Here is a 13590-nt window from a genome sequence, read left to right as displayed (position 1 = left end):
AAATCTCCCTTCAAACACCAATTAACTTTTAGACACACGCATACACACAAACACACATACACAAGGTCACACGCACATTGAGCCTAACCTACACAATGTCTATTAAAAAACCACTGAACACGCCAATTGGCACGTGTCTTTTTCTGTTGCTCATTAGAAAAATAAGATTTCAGTCTTGGAGGTGTGTTTCGTGACCGATTCGTCGTTCGGTTAATGATGTTTGTCCCCAATGAGACTGTCACGGATCCCCCCGGTACTGCTGCTCATTCCGTTCACCAGCTCTGGAGGTCTACATCACCGGCTTTCTAGGCGTTACTGACATGGATCATTACCACCAACCCCGGACTGTCTTGTCTCATTACGCACACCTGGTTCCCATTCTTCCGGATTAATATGTGTATATATGTGCCCTCTGTTCCCCATTGTCCTTGTCGATTATTGTCCCATGTCCGTTGGTCTCGTGAGTACCGTGTATTGTGCTGTTGTTGTTTACGGGTCTCGTCCCGTGTACTGTGTAGAGGTTACACCTCGCTCTTTGTTTGAGTCACATCCCTTTTGTATATATATATACATGTTTGTGTTGGGTGGAGTAATAAAACCCCTAATACGTATTCCTGCTCCTGTCTTCTAATCATTATACAACGTGACAGAGACACTGTAGACGAAGCCTATTTCACTTCCTCAAAATCCCCAGAATTCATCTACGAGAACTCAAGAAATCTGCAATTAATTTTGAAAATTTTGGCAAGGATGTTTTACATCTAACTAAGATGTTTGGTGCAGTATTTCTCCGGTAAGAAAATGTGTGATTTCTTCTCTTATGTAAACAAAGTTGGAGCTGCTGGGCAGGTCTATCTCACTGTCTATGCTATTGGATAGAGAGCAATCACCGCAGCTGTTCACCCCATTTTAGTAGGCAATTGGACATTGTTAAATCAAAACCCAAACTTCTTTCACCCATTGTGACACACACACGTTCCAAACTAAATTTTTAGACAAGACTGACTTTATGACCAAAATTATTTTATTTACACTTTGTAGTCAATTTTGACACTAGAATAACTGTTTCTGACTCATATCAATGCCACATACAGTTGAAGTTGGAAGTTTACATACACTTAGGTTGGAGTCATTAAAGCTCGTTTTTCAACCTCTCCACAAATTTCTTGTTAAGAAACTATAGTTTTGGCAAGTCGGTTAGGATATCTACTTTGTGCATGACACAAGTAATTTTTCCAACAATTGTTTACAGACAGATTATTTCAGTTATAATTCACTGTTTCACAATTCCAGTGGGTCAGAAGTTTACATACACTAAGTTGACTGTGCCTTTAAACAGCTTGGAAAATTCCAGAAAATGATGTCATGGCTTTAGAAGCTTCTGATAGGCTAATTGACATAATTTGAGTCAATTGGAGGTGTACCTGTGGATGTATTTCAAGGCCTACCTTCAAACTCAGTGCCTCTTTGCTTGACATCATGGGAAAATCAAAAGAAATCAGCCAAGACCTCAGAAAAAGAATTGTAGACCTCCACAAGTCTGGTTCATCCTTGGGAGCAATTTCCAAACGCCTGAAGGTACCACGTTCATCTGTACAAACAATAGTACGCAAGTATAAACACCATGGGACCACGCAGCCGTCATACCGCTCAGGAATGAGACATGTTCTGTCTACTAGAGATTCATGTACTTTGGTGCGGAAAGTGCAAATCAATCCCAGAACAACAGCAAAGGACCTTGTGAAGATGCTGGAGGAAACCGGTACAAAAGTATCTGTATCCACAGTAAAACGAGTCCTATATCGACATAACCTGATAAGCCTCTCAGCAAGGAAGAAGCCAGTGCTCCAAAACCGCCATAAAAAAGCCAGACTATGGTTTGCAACCGCACATGGGGACAAAGATCGTAGTTTTTGGAGAAATGTCCTCTGGTCTGATGAAACAAAAATAGAACTGTTTGGCCATAATGATCATCGTTATGTTTGAAGGAAAAAGGGGGTTGCTTGCAAGCCGAAGAACACCATCCCAACCGTGAAGCACGGGGGTGGCAGCATCATGCGGTGGGGGTGCTTTGCTGCAGGAAGGACTGGTGCACTTCACAAAATAAATGGCATCATGAGGAAGGAAAATTATGTGGATATATTGAAGCAACATCTCAAGACATCAGTCAGGAAGTTAAAGCTTGGTCGCAAATGGGTCTTCCAAATGGACAATGACCCCAAGCATACTTCTAAAGTTGTGGCAAAATGGCTTAAGGACAACAAAGTCAAGGTATTGGAGTGGCCATCACAAAGCCCTGACCTCAATCCTATAGAAAATGTGTGGGCAGAACTGAAAAAGCGTGTGCGAGCAAGGAGGCCTACAAACCTGACTCAGTTACACCAGCTCTGTCAGGAGGAATGGGCCAAAATTCACCCAACTTATTGTGGGAAGCTTGTGGAAGGCTACCTGAAATGTTTGACCCAAGTTAAACAATTTAAAGGCAATGCTGCCAAATACTAATTGAGTGTATGTAAACTTCTGACCCACTGGGAATGTGATGAAATAAATAAAAGCTGAAATAAATCATTCTCTCTACTATTATTCTGACATTTCACATTCTTAAAATAAAGTGGTGATCCTAACTGACCTAAGACAGGGAATGTTTACTAGGATTAAATGTCAGGAATTGTGAAAAACTGAGTTTAAATGTATTTGGCTAAGGTGTATGTAAACTTCAGACTTCAACTGTATATAGTGTAGTTGTGAATAGCATGTTGGCTTTTAAAATCAGTTCTAGGGGTGGACGGAGTGTGTGTGAGGTGTGTGTACGAGAGAGAGATTTTTATGTTGTCAAAGTATGTGTGATGTGTGCATGTGATGTGAAATGTATGTGTGTGTTTGTGTTGTGTTGTGTGTTATTGTGTATGTTTGGGGGTGGTGGACATTTTAAGGCCACTGTTCACCTGTGGAGATCAGTCTTTCTGTCTCATTCATGTGGATCAGTGTGTGTAGCTGGTGTGAGCAGGGCTCATCTTTAATGTATGTTCTTCTGTGTGGGCCAGCTACTCCCCCCTAAGCCAGAGTACAACCCTGCTGCTACAGCCCTGCTGCTTCATACTACACACACATTGGGAGGGAGAGGAGAACTCTCCCTGCTCACTCACACACACACACACACATAAATACACGTACACACACACACACTGAACATACCACAAACACAGGGAGGTAAAAGTTCTACCTCCACATACTTTCACACACTATCACTCTCATACCCGAGCAAGGAGGCCTACAAACCTGACTCAGTTACACCAGCTCTGTCGGGAGGAATGGGCCAAAATTCACCCAACTTATTGTAGGAAGCTTGTGGAAGGCTCCCGAAACATTTGACCCAAGTTAAACAATTTAAAGGCAATGCTACCAAATACTAATTGAGTGTATGTAAACTTCTGACCCACTGGGAATGTGATGAAAGAAATAAGAGCTGAAATAAATTATTCTCTCTAAATATTATTCTGACATTTCACATTCTTAAAATAAAGTGCTGATCCTAACTGACCTAAGACAGGGAATTTTTACTAGGATCAAATGTCAGGAATTGTGAAAAACAGAGTTTAAATGTATTTGGCTAAGGTGTATGTAAACTTCCGACTTTAACGGTAGGCCGTTTTCAAAGGGATTTGTTGCTTTTTAAAGGCAGTCGCTCTTTCAAGTAGTTTGACCTGTAGCTCCAAACTGAAGAGAAACCTGCCTGATATACAGTATCTGAGAGTAACCAATGGAGACCTGGCTGAAAGAGACAAAGAACAAGACCAACAACTTAAACATTCATTGGCATCATTAGCATCTCAAAGCATGTGTGTGCATGTGTTTGTTTTTAAAAATGCCTCCAAATGACAAGGAAATGTGTTTATTAGATGCATCAAGCTGCCCTCCTTTACTACAACACTGCTTAATTAGACGTCCATTACCAGAGACGTGTTATGACATTCTTTGATTGGCTCATCACCTCCCACCTACTGGCACGCTAATGGTCGATAGAGACAATACGTTTCTATGGATGGGCCTAATCGAGGCTAAATGGCTGAACAGAGGCATTACTGTAAAAGAGTGGAGAGAGAGAGAGAGGGGGGGGGGACTGCATATGTCTACTCTTTCTATTTCAATGGGACAGCTACAGACAATTTTATGAATGTACAGACTGATGCATAATAAACACTATAATAGTCCTATGTCAGAGAGTGCAGAGAGAGAGAGCGAATGTCTCAGCATGCAGTGCCACCGTCAGGGTTATAGTAGGGACAGACCATTCCACAGCCCTGAGGGCTACTGTAATGTTACAGGTCACACACACACAAACTCCAAGCACGACTCCAACACCATCATTAAGTTCGCTGACGACACAACAGTGGTAGGCCTGATCACCGACAACGATGAGACAGCCTATAGGGAGGAGGTCAGAGACCTGGCAGTGTGGTGCCAGGACAACAACCTCTCCCTCAGCGTGAGCAAGACAAAGGAGACGATCGTAGACTACAGGAAAAGCAGGGCCGAACACGCCCCCATTCACATTGATGGGGCTGTATTGGAGCGGGTCGAGAGTTTCAAGTTCCTTGGTGTCCACATCACCAACAAACTATCATGGTCCAAACACACCAAGACAGTCGTGAATAGGGCACGACAACACCTTTTCCCCCTCAGGAGACTGAAAAGATTTGGCATGGGTCCCCAGATCCTCAAAAAGTTATACAGCTGCACTATCGAGAGCATCCTGACCGGTTGCATCACAGCCTGGTATGGCAACTGCTCGGCATCCGACCGTAAGGCGCTACAGAGGATAGTGCGTATGGCCCAGTACATCACTGGGGCCAAGCTTCCTGCCATCCAGGACCTATATACTAGGCGGTGTCAGAGGAAGGCCCAAAAAATTGTCAAAGACTCCAGTCACCCAAGTCATAGACTGTTCTCTCTGCTACCGCACGGCAAGCAGTACCGGAGCGCCAAGTCTAGGTCCATAAGGCTCCTTAACAGCTTCTACCCCAAGCCATAAGACTGCTGAACAATTAATCAAAAGGCCACCCAGACTATTTACATTGACACCCCCTTCCTTTTGATTTTACACTGCTGCTACCCACTGTTTATTATCTATGCATAGTCACTTTACCCCTACCCGCACATTGACTCAGTATTGTTATTTTATTGTGTATATTTTGATTTTATTTTTTACTTTAGTTTATTTAGTAAATATTTTCTTAACTCTATTTATTGAACTGCATTGTTGGTTAAGGGCTCGTAAGTAAGCATTTCACGGTAAGGTCTAAACCTGTTGTATTCGGCGCATGTGACAAATAAAACTTGATTTGAAACACACATGCGCACACACACACACACAAACACAGAGGACCATCTCTGTGATTTGGTTAATGGACAGTAATACTGTCAGGATAATGAGGGAAGAGGGGAGGGAATGAATAGGATGAATAGGAGAGGGAGAGGAGGAGAGGGGGAAACAGAGTAAGGAAGAGGGGATAAGAAGGGAGAGAGAGTATTCTCCTCTAGAGGATCTCTCTCTCTCACTCCACCACCTCCAGGGATCTCATTATGGAAGAGGATTCTCTGGCCATAGGTATCCAGTGGATGAGTGGATCTGACTGGGAGATGGGCTAAACAGGGAAAAACCCATGCTGTTCACACTCACATAACCTCCCAATGCTCTGATGTGTCTACCCAGCCCCAGAGACACACAGAACAGGAGGGGGAGGAGAATAATGATTTTGATTGCGAGTAGAAAAGTTAGGGTGGGGGGGGTAAGTGTTGGTGCATGTGGGTGTGTGTTTTGTTTGTGTGTGTGTGTGTGTGCATGCAGGTGTGTGTGGAGGGGGGAGGGTGTAGTAGAACAGTATAGTGCAGCCTCACATAACAGAGCATTAGTACTGCTGCTCTTGTCTGTGTGTGTTTGTGTGTGTATGTGTGTGTGCGTGTGTGCGTGTGTGTCTGTGTGTGTGTGTGTGTCTGTGTGTGTGATTGCTGCTTTATGAGTGTGTTGGTAATAGGAGCGAAGGGAGTAGTGCTTCCTATTCCTAAACAACCAAATGAAAACCTCCAATAGCCTGTAGTAACACCTCAGCATCCAATCAAAACACAGGCTGCCGTAAACCACAATATCCAATCAAAGGATGGTACAGGATGTCCTAAAGCACAGCATCTACTTTCATTCAATATAGGAGTCCAGTATAGAACGGTTATGCTTAACATGTGACTAAATCTACACACATTCACTCCATTAAAGGGCATTTCCACCACTTTTCAACCTCATTATTATCTCCAGCACAATACCAGTGTCTACATAAGTTCAAACATTCTACCCGACGAGATCATCAAAAGTTATAACATTTTAAAAACAGTGATTTTCAAACACGAAGAAAATACCCTCACTCTGGTTAGAAACTCTTTGCAGGTTTTGAAAATCAGATGTTGTTGGTTTTTTTCTACCGTGTGATGTCACAGAGAAGCATTTTTTCCTTCTTATCTTTCTAACCACAGATCATAGAAACAAGCTGTTGTCACATACAGTATGTAAACTGGTTTGGTGCTGGATATAATGAATATGAGGTTGAAAATTGGTGGAACTGACCTTTAACATTATAGAAATGTTACCATCTTCAGCACCATCTCATCCTCTTCTCTCCCCTACTCTCTTTTCCCTCTCTTTTCCCTCTTTACTTTCTACCACCAGTGTTTCCACTATATTTATTTAGCAGCATTGCCGCCACTCCCCGCAAATATAATTAAATAAGTATCTATAATTTTCGTATTGGTTAAAAAAAATCTGTATAAACGTAAACAATTAAAACCAGATATAAAGTATGTAGAAAAGATAATGGATCCTCTTTGAGAACTAACAATCACCAAAATAAAAACTAGACAGTCAGAGAGAATCTAAAATTCTAAAAATGTCATAGCATGGGGCCCCCGTTGATTTTGAGTCACTCAGATAGCATAAGAACATGGCATAAGCCTTGGCAAAATTTATAGAATTGCAGTAAATTAGCTTTAATACTGTACATTTTCTTTCACCCCATGGCAAAACATTTTTTGCAGGAAATTAGCTTTAAAACTGAAACCTTTTCTCTCCGCCCCATGGTAAAATGTGTAGAATTTCAGGAAATTAGCTTAAAAACAGCTAAATGTTGTCTCTGTTTCAGTCGGAGATCCGACATTACCCACGCCCACGTGTGTGAGTGTGTGTGTATGTCTGTGAGTGTGCCAGTGTGTGTGTGTTGGTCCTGAGCTGTAATAGTCTACATAAATCTCCAGAACGGATGGGCCAGGTTAGTGATGGAGCAAAACTGGGGGACACACACACACACACTCCTCTACATCTCTACCTCTACCTCAGGACCCCAGAGCCTCTAAATGCATTATTAGACTTATAATCACACATATCCTCCATATCATACCAGCGCTCTGACCTCCTGCCTCCATCCCTTTTTCCATCTGTTCCTCCTCCTTTCCCTGAGAAATATGACTCCTCTGCTCTCGCTACCATATGCCCATGATAAATCTCCCAGCTACATGCAACGGTTTCTCACAAAATCAATGGCTAATTTGGAGCATCACTTTATAGACCTGTATGTGTTTGTGCGCGTGCATGAGTGTGTGTTCACAAATGTCTAATTTCCTCCAAAGGGTACAAACGTGAGAAACAGCCCAGTAAGCTAGGGGGACGCTGGGCTTGGTTTGACAGTAAATAAGCTAATAGACAAATAGCTATTGAGTCCAGGCACCACACCCTAATAGGGAATTGTTTTTCTCTTAATCATATCACAATCAACTTTTACCAGCTGAATGTAGACACAAATATAATTTTCTGGACACTGGATGAAGTCAGCTTAAATATTTTGGGTTTAATTTTGTTAAGACACTCCAGGACAGGACTTGTCCAGTGCAGATTGTGGATAAATATTTTTACAAATCTTTCTATCTGTAAAATACTAAAGACATGTACGTACAATGCATCTTTGGTGAATTTTTAATAACTTCCAAAGGAAATGTTATCTAGAATAAAACATTTACAACATATCAACAATTCCCTCTGGGCAAGTCTAGAGAATATATCTAAGCATAACCACACACAATTTGGTGAATGCAGATGCTTCTGAAGCTGAGAATGTGTTTGTGTGTGGGAAGAGTCTGATTTACGGGAAATGGCAGTTAAAGACAAGTACACTGAAATTAGACTACCAAACGCCTATTTAAACCCAATCACCATCTCTTTAAAGTAAGTTACTAAATATAGTCCAGTTTGTAACATTCTCTATGAAATTGGCTTTTACATTTTGTGTAATTCAATAGTGAGCTTTTAAATTATTGATGTGTGTCCATTTTAAAGTGCTTAAAATTCATACAAATGTTGATGACGGTAGTAGGCTATGATAAACTAAAGAAAATATGATTTTTTCATCAAGTTTTTGACATTTTTATGTTTATTTTTTAAAAATATTAATGGACCAAAATACCTACAAATCTTTAAAATGATAGGTAGATTCAAAAATGTCATTGCAGCCTATGGTACCTGGCCTTAAATGAGTTCGATGCCTACTCCAGACCAGGGGTATATACATTTATTTAAAGGTTGAATAAGTTAGAATTTTGGTCACAAATGTACCCACATTTCTGTTATATGTAACTAGTTTATGATTAGTGAATGCCATCATGTAGTTATTTAGTTAGATACTTCTCCCTATTAGCTGAAATAAAATAAAAGCAATTTTAGCTGTCACGGTAGCTGTTCGGTCAGAACCTAGTATTGAATAATGGGAATTTGTCGCGCTATGCAGACGTTGCCTCCCTCCGTGGCACGTGTTGCTAGGCAACCCCTGCAGCTGCCTGGGCAGGAGAAACTTGCTAGCAAACATTTGTGCTATGAAACTAAATTAATACTACACTCTGAGCCACAAAACGTATTTTCTATATTCATGATAACGTGGTTAGACAAAGCAAGGAAAGTGAACTTCAAAATGGGATGTAGTTTTATTGGGATTTGCAGCTGTTGTTAGTAAGTAATGAATCTGCTATCTTATGAAATAATTTACTCATCCTTTAAAATGTGCCTTCAACTGACACCAATAAAACTAATAATCTGTTTGTGTATGTCTGCAGAGGTGGGAGTATAAGGTGTGTGTGTGTGTGCGTGTGTGCGTGTGTGTGTGTGTGTGTGCGTGTGTGCGTGTGTGTGTGTGCGTGCATGTGTGTTGAAGAACGAGGGATGACAGGAGGGAGAGAAAAAGAAGCCATCACTCCCTTAGACACTGGGGTCTGAAAGATGAGAGAGTGATCTCCCACACATACACCAGGAATGCTTACTCAAACATTGATCCCTGCTCTCGCCACCCTCCACACACACACACACACACACACAAACGACAGCTTTTTACGGACACTGCAGACATTGTGACATTGTCAGTAATATCACATAATGAGTGTGTAAAAATCCACATGCTGAATATAGCTAAAATCAACCCAGCCCATAAAAGCTTCTCCCTTTATTTCTAACTTTATTTTATCTGAGTGTGTGTGCGTGCATGTGTGTGTGTATGTGTGTGTGTGTCAGAGAGGGTGATCTCTTATAGGCGGAGCTGTCAGCAGCAGGGAAGCCCATAGGCTAGCCATCACAGCAGCATCTCCATCGTCAACCCATTGATTTACTATCAGCTAGACAGACCTGGCCCCGTTATGGCTGTAAATAATACATAGGGGCTGGGCTGAGTGTGTACACTACACACACCAATACAGTATATAGATGAAGAGGAGAAACCTTGACATCTCCAAAAGCCAAGGTTCTGAGAAGCACTGTGTGTCTAGGTGTGCCTATTATGATAATAATTAACTACAGTAGCTATTGGTGATTGATGCTTGAGTTTCTCTATAGTATCTACAGTATCTAGTGTATTTCTGTCATTCTATTTGGACCTGACTGGGTTTGTATCAATGTGTGTGTTATTCTGTATCCCTGCTCCATGTACTGTATAATGCATGATGTATGTTAGAACCCCTACCTTCACATCTCTCCAGGCCAGTGGCAAGATCCCTTAGGGCTCAGGGCTCATATAAACACACACACACACACACACACACACACACACACACACACACACACTGCAGTGGTGGCCTCTCTGTGATGTATGTGTCCTTCAGATAGCACAACAGCCACAACACAGAGAGAGAGAGCGAGAGAGAGAAAGAGAGAGAGGGGGGAGAGAGTAGGTGAGGTATAGCGGGAGGGTTTTGAGAGAGGGAGGGAGAGAGAGAGAAAGACACAGACAGGGATCCTCACCCCCCAAACAGCCAGGTAAGAACAGTGCCATAGAGAGGAAGTGGTTGTGTCATTATTCAGCTACAGTTGTTCTACCTCTCTCGAATGAAGGGGATTTTATATTACATCTGCTGGTGTACTAATGAAGAACAAACCTCCTCATCCACAACAAACAACACAACACTTCCAACACTACTGGAAGCCTCCAACAGGAGACACAGCCCATCTGCTGCCTCACAATGTCTCATAGGACACACACACACGCACGCACGCACGCACACACACACAAACACACACACGCACACACGCACACTTATACACACATTCAGATACAGACACACACACACACACACACACACACACACACACACACACACACACACACACACACACACACACACACACGGACACACATTGTGTGTGTAGGTGTGTGAACAGTTGCAGACTAATTATTGTTGTGTACCATCTCCAGCCAAGCAGAAATAAACAGGACACATTACAACAAAGCTTCTGTGCTAGACCAGCAGAAAAATACTTTCTTCCCTTAGTTTTAGGCTAACAGAATTTCTCAATAACTTTCGCAATAAAAGGTGCCCCTCTCTGTTGATTAAGGTCATTTCTGGACAATATTTACAGTATATCCATCTGTATGTCCATCTATATCTAACATGTGGCTCCCTCTAACCCCTTTCCTCTATCCCCTTGTCCATATTTCACCTTCTTAACCCTGCTCTCTACCCTCCTATCTTCAAAAGCACTCTATTTTTGCTTTTTTGGTTTCCATGACAGTCCCTCTATCTCTGCCTACCCTTTTCTATACCCTGTTTTCTTTCTTCCTTTCCTCCCTGTTTTCCTCTGTCGATCTGCAGCCTGTGATGTCGTTTTTCCTCCCTGCCTGTTGTTTTCCTGCCATGCCCTGTGAGCACTGTTTAATTCCCCTCCACACTCACTAGGGGTGAGCGGGGAGGGAGTGGGTGAGGGGGGGGCGAGGACAAGAGCAGAGGCATTTCATTAATCAATCAACCAACTTAGCAAATTCACCTAATTACCATCTAATTAAGGATCTGGGCATCTCGCCAACACTCATCACATCCTATGCCGCCACCACCCCCACCGTGCCCCAGATATACACGCACGTCCCTTATTCCCTCCATCCATCCATCCACCCTCCTTTTCCTCATGCCACCAACAGCTGAGGCCCTCATCAGTTCGTTTTCTGAGAGAGGTAAATACAATCAATCCATCCATCTGTTTTCTTTCTCCATTAGGACTTATGCCACCAAACTCTGCTGCCCCCACAAGATAGTTTGCAGAGATAGCTCAACCGACCTTGTTCATTCATACAACCATAAGCTCTTGGTCTTACCAGAGAGAGGTCCTGGCCAAACTCATCCATCACAGCCGTCTGGTAGGGCTCCAGTGACTCCGTCCCAAGCCGATGATGCGTACGGTTCTCGCAGTCCCCTTGCCAGCTCACTTTGCGGTACAAGGTGGCACGCCAGGCCCGCTGAATTCTGGGTAGAAAAACAAAAAATATATAAATCACACATAAGGAGAGGTCAAATCTGGAACTGAAATGTGAGACTGACTGTGCTGTTGTTTTTGGAATTTAAATAAAACTGTACAGACCACAATATCAGTATCATTATATAGCACATTCTGACATTCTCACTGCTCAAGGTCACACAATGGAGGCTACTCAGAGGAGGAAAGGGAGGTTCTCCTTTTTAGATAAAACTATACTAAATATATTAACATGTCACCAAATAACTGATTAAAACACAATGTTTTGCAATGAAGGTCTACAATAGCTTCAACAGCACTCTGTAGGGTAGCACCATGGTGTAGCCGGAAACTATTTTCCGTCCACCTCTGGATACACTGACTTCAATAAAAAAACTAAGAGACTCATGGTTCTCACCCTCTTCCATAGACTTCCACAGTAACTATGACGACTTCCAGAGGACGTCCTCCAATCTATCAGAGCTCTTGCAGTATGAACTGTCATGTTGTCCATCCAATCAAAGGATCAGAGGATGAATCTAGTACTGACAGTATAAGCTACAGCTAGCTAGCAATGCAGTGCATAAAATGTGGTGAGTAGTTGACTCAAAGAGAAAGAAAGACAATAGTTGAACAGTCTTTAACTAATTAATTCAAAAGTTAAGGAGAAGCAGGAGAGAGAGATAGAGAGAGAGAGAGAGAGAGAGAGAGAGAGAGAGAGAGAGAGAGAGCTATATGTCCTTGTATTTTATTTCACTTTCACTTTCACTTATGTAGCTAGCAAATGCAGCTAATATAACCTACTCAACTCTGTTTGGCCTAATGATAATTATACCCTAAATCAGCTAGATGCAGCCAAGAGTGTGCAGGGGGGTATTGAATGTGTCACTGTCTATCACCTTGATTACTCCAATTTGTCTCTCAACCTGTGCACATACAGTACGTTATAAACGTTCATTTGTAGGCTAGCAACCTCATGATGGGTACAGGGCAAATTTGAGTATCATATAGTAGCCTAAACCTATCGATGTTACATTGCACTGTGTGAATGGAATATGAATGACAGTCATCCAATATGCTGTAATAGAAATAAGGCCATGCTCATAAAAAAATGACATTGTCCTCCCTGATCTTAAATGGCACCAACCGCCACTGACATACATAGAGGAAATCTCCTGGTAATTTCTACACAGCCCTTGTGATGCACTTCCAGATTTATGGATTAAAACAGAAGATACAACAGAGTAAGTTTAACTTTGGTTAAGGGGAAATGGAGCCCATGATAGAGTGAGGAAAGTGTGTCTGCTGGGTTCTATGGGTCATATCACTGCCCTTGTATCCAGTGATTCCCTCTGGAGAGTGGAGAGAGGCTTGATAACCACATCATAGTGTGGCATATTGCATTTTTCCCTTTCTCTCCCGCTCCCACACTTTCTCTCTCTCTCTCTCTCTCTCTCTCTCTCTCTCTCTCTCTCTCTCTCTCTCTCTCTCTCTCTCTCTCTCTCTCTCTCTCTCTCTCTCTCTCTCGCCCTCTCTCTCGCCCTCTCTCCCTCTCTCCATTTCCAATACCCCCAGCTCCAGGGTCCAGGGTGATGTGTAGGATCAATTACTCGATTGAGAAACACATTCACCTCCAGTGGAGCAGGGAGCCAGCTGAGCCAAATGGAACAAATTGAATTAAGCCATAACCCACCGCTTCAAAACCAATAGGTTTACTCTGCCCACCTCCCTGACTTCTTCTATACCCCCCTCTCTTTCTACCTCTGTCCATCCCACCACCCATACCCCCT

At 42.5% G+C, this 13590-nt stretch overlaps 1 protein-coding gene across 1 annotated transcript in view; it reads right to left on the bottom strand.

Moving 5' to 3' along the window:
- schip1 (schwannomin interacting protein 1) overlaps positions 1 to 13590 on the bottom strand; it is a 309670-nt gene that overhangs the window by 281597 nt on the left and 14483 nt on the right. Inside the window, exon 5 of the mRNA XM_041877825.2 lies at positions 11664 to 11811. Within this exon, the coding sequence (XP_041733759.1) occupies positions 11664 to 11811 (148 nt within the window). The remainder of the gene's footprint in view (positions 1 to 11663; positions 11812 to 13590) is intronic.

The sequence above is a fragment of the Coregonus clupeaformis genome, chromosome 6, assembly GCF_020615455.1.
Source record: "Coregonus clupeaformis isolate EN_2021a chromosome 6, ASM2061545v1, whole genome shotgun sequence".
Taxonomy (NCBI): domain Eukaryota; kingdom Metazoa; phylum Chordata; class Actinopteri; order Salmoniformes; family Salmonidae; genus Coregonus; species Coregonus clupeaformis.
This window is presented reverse-complemented; position numbering and strand designations above follow the sequence as displayed.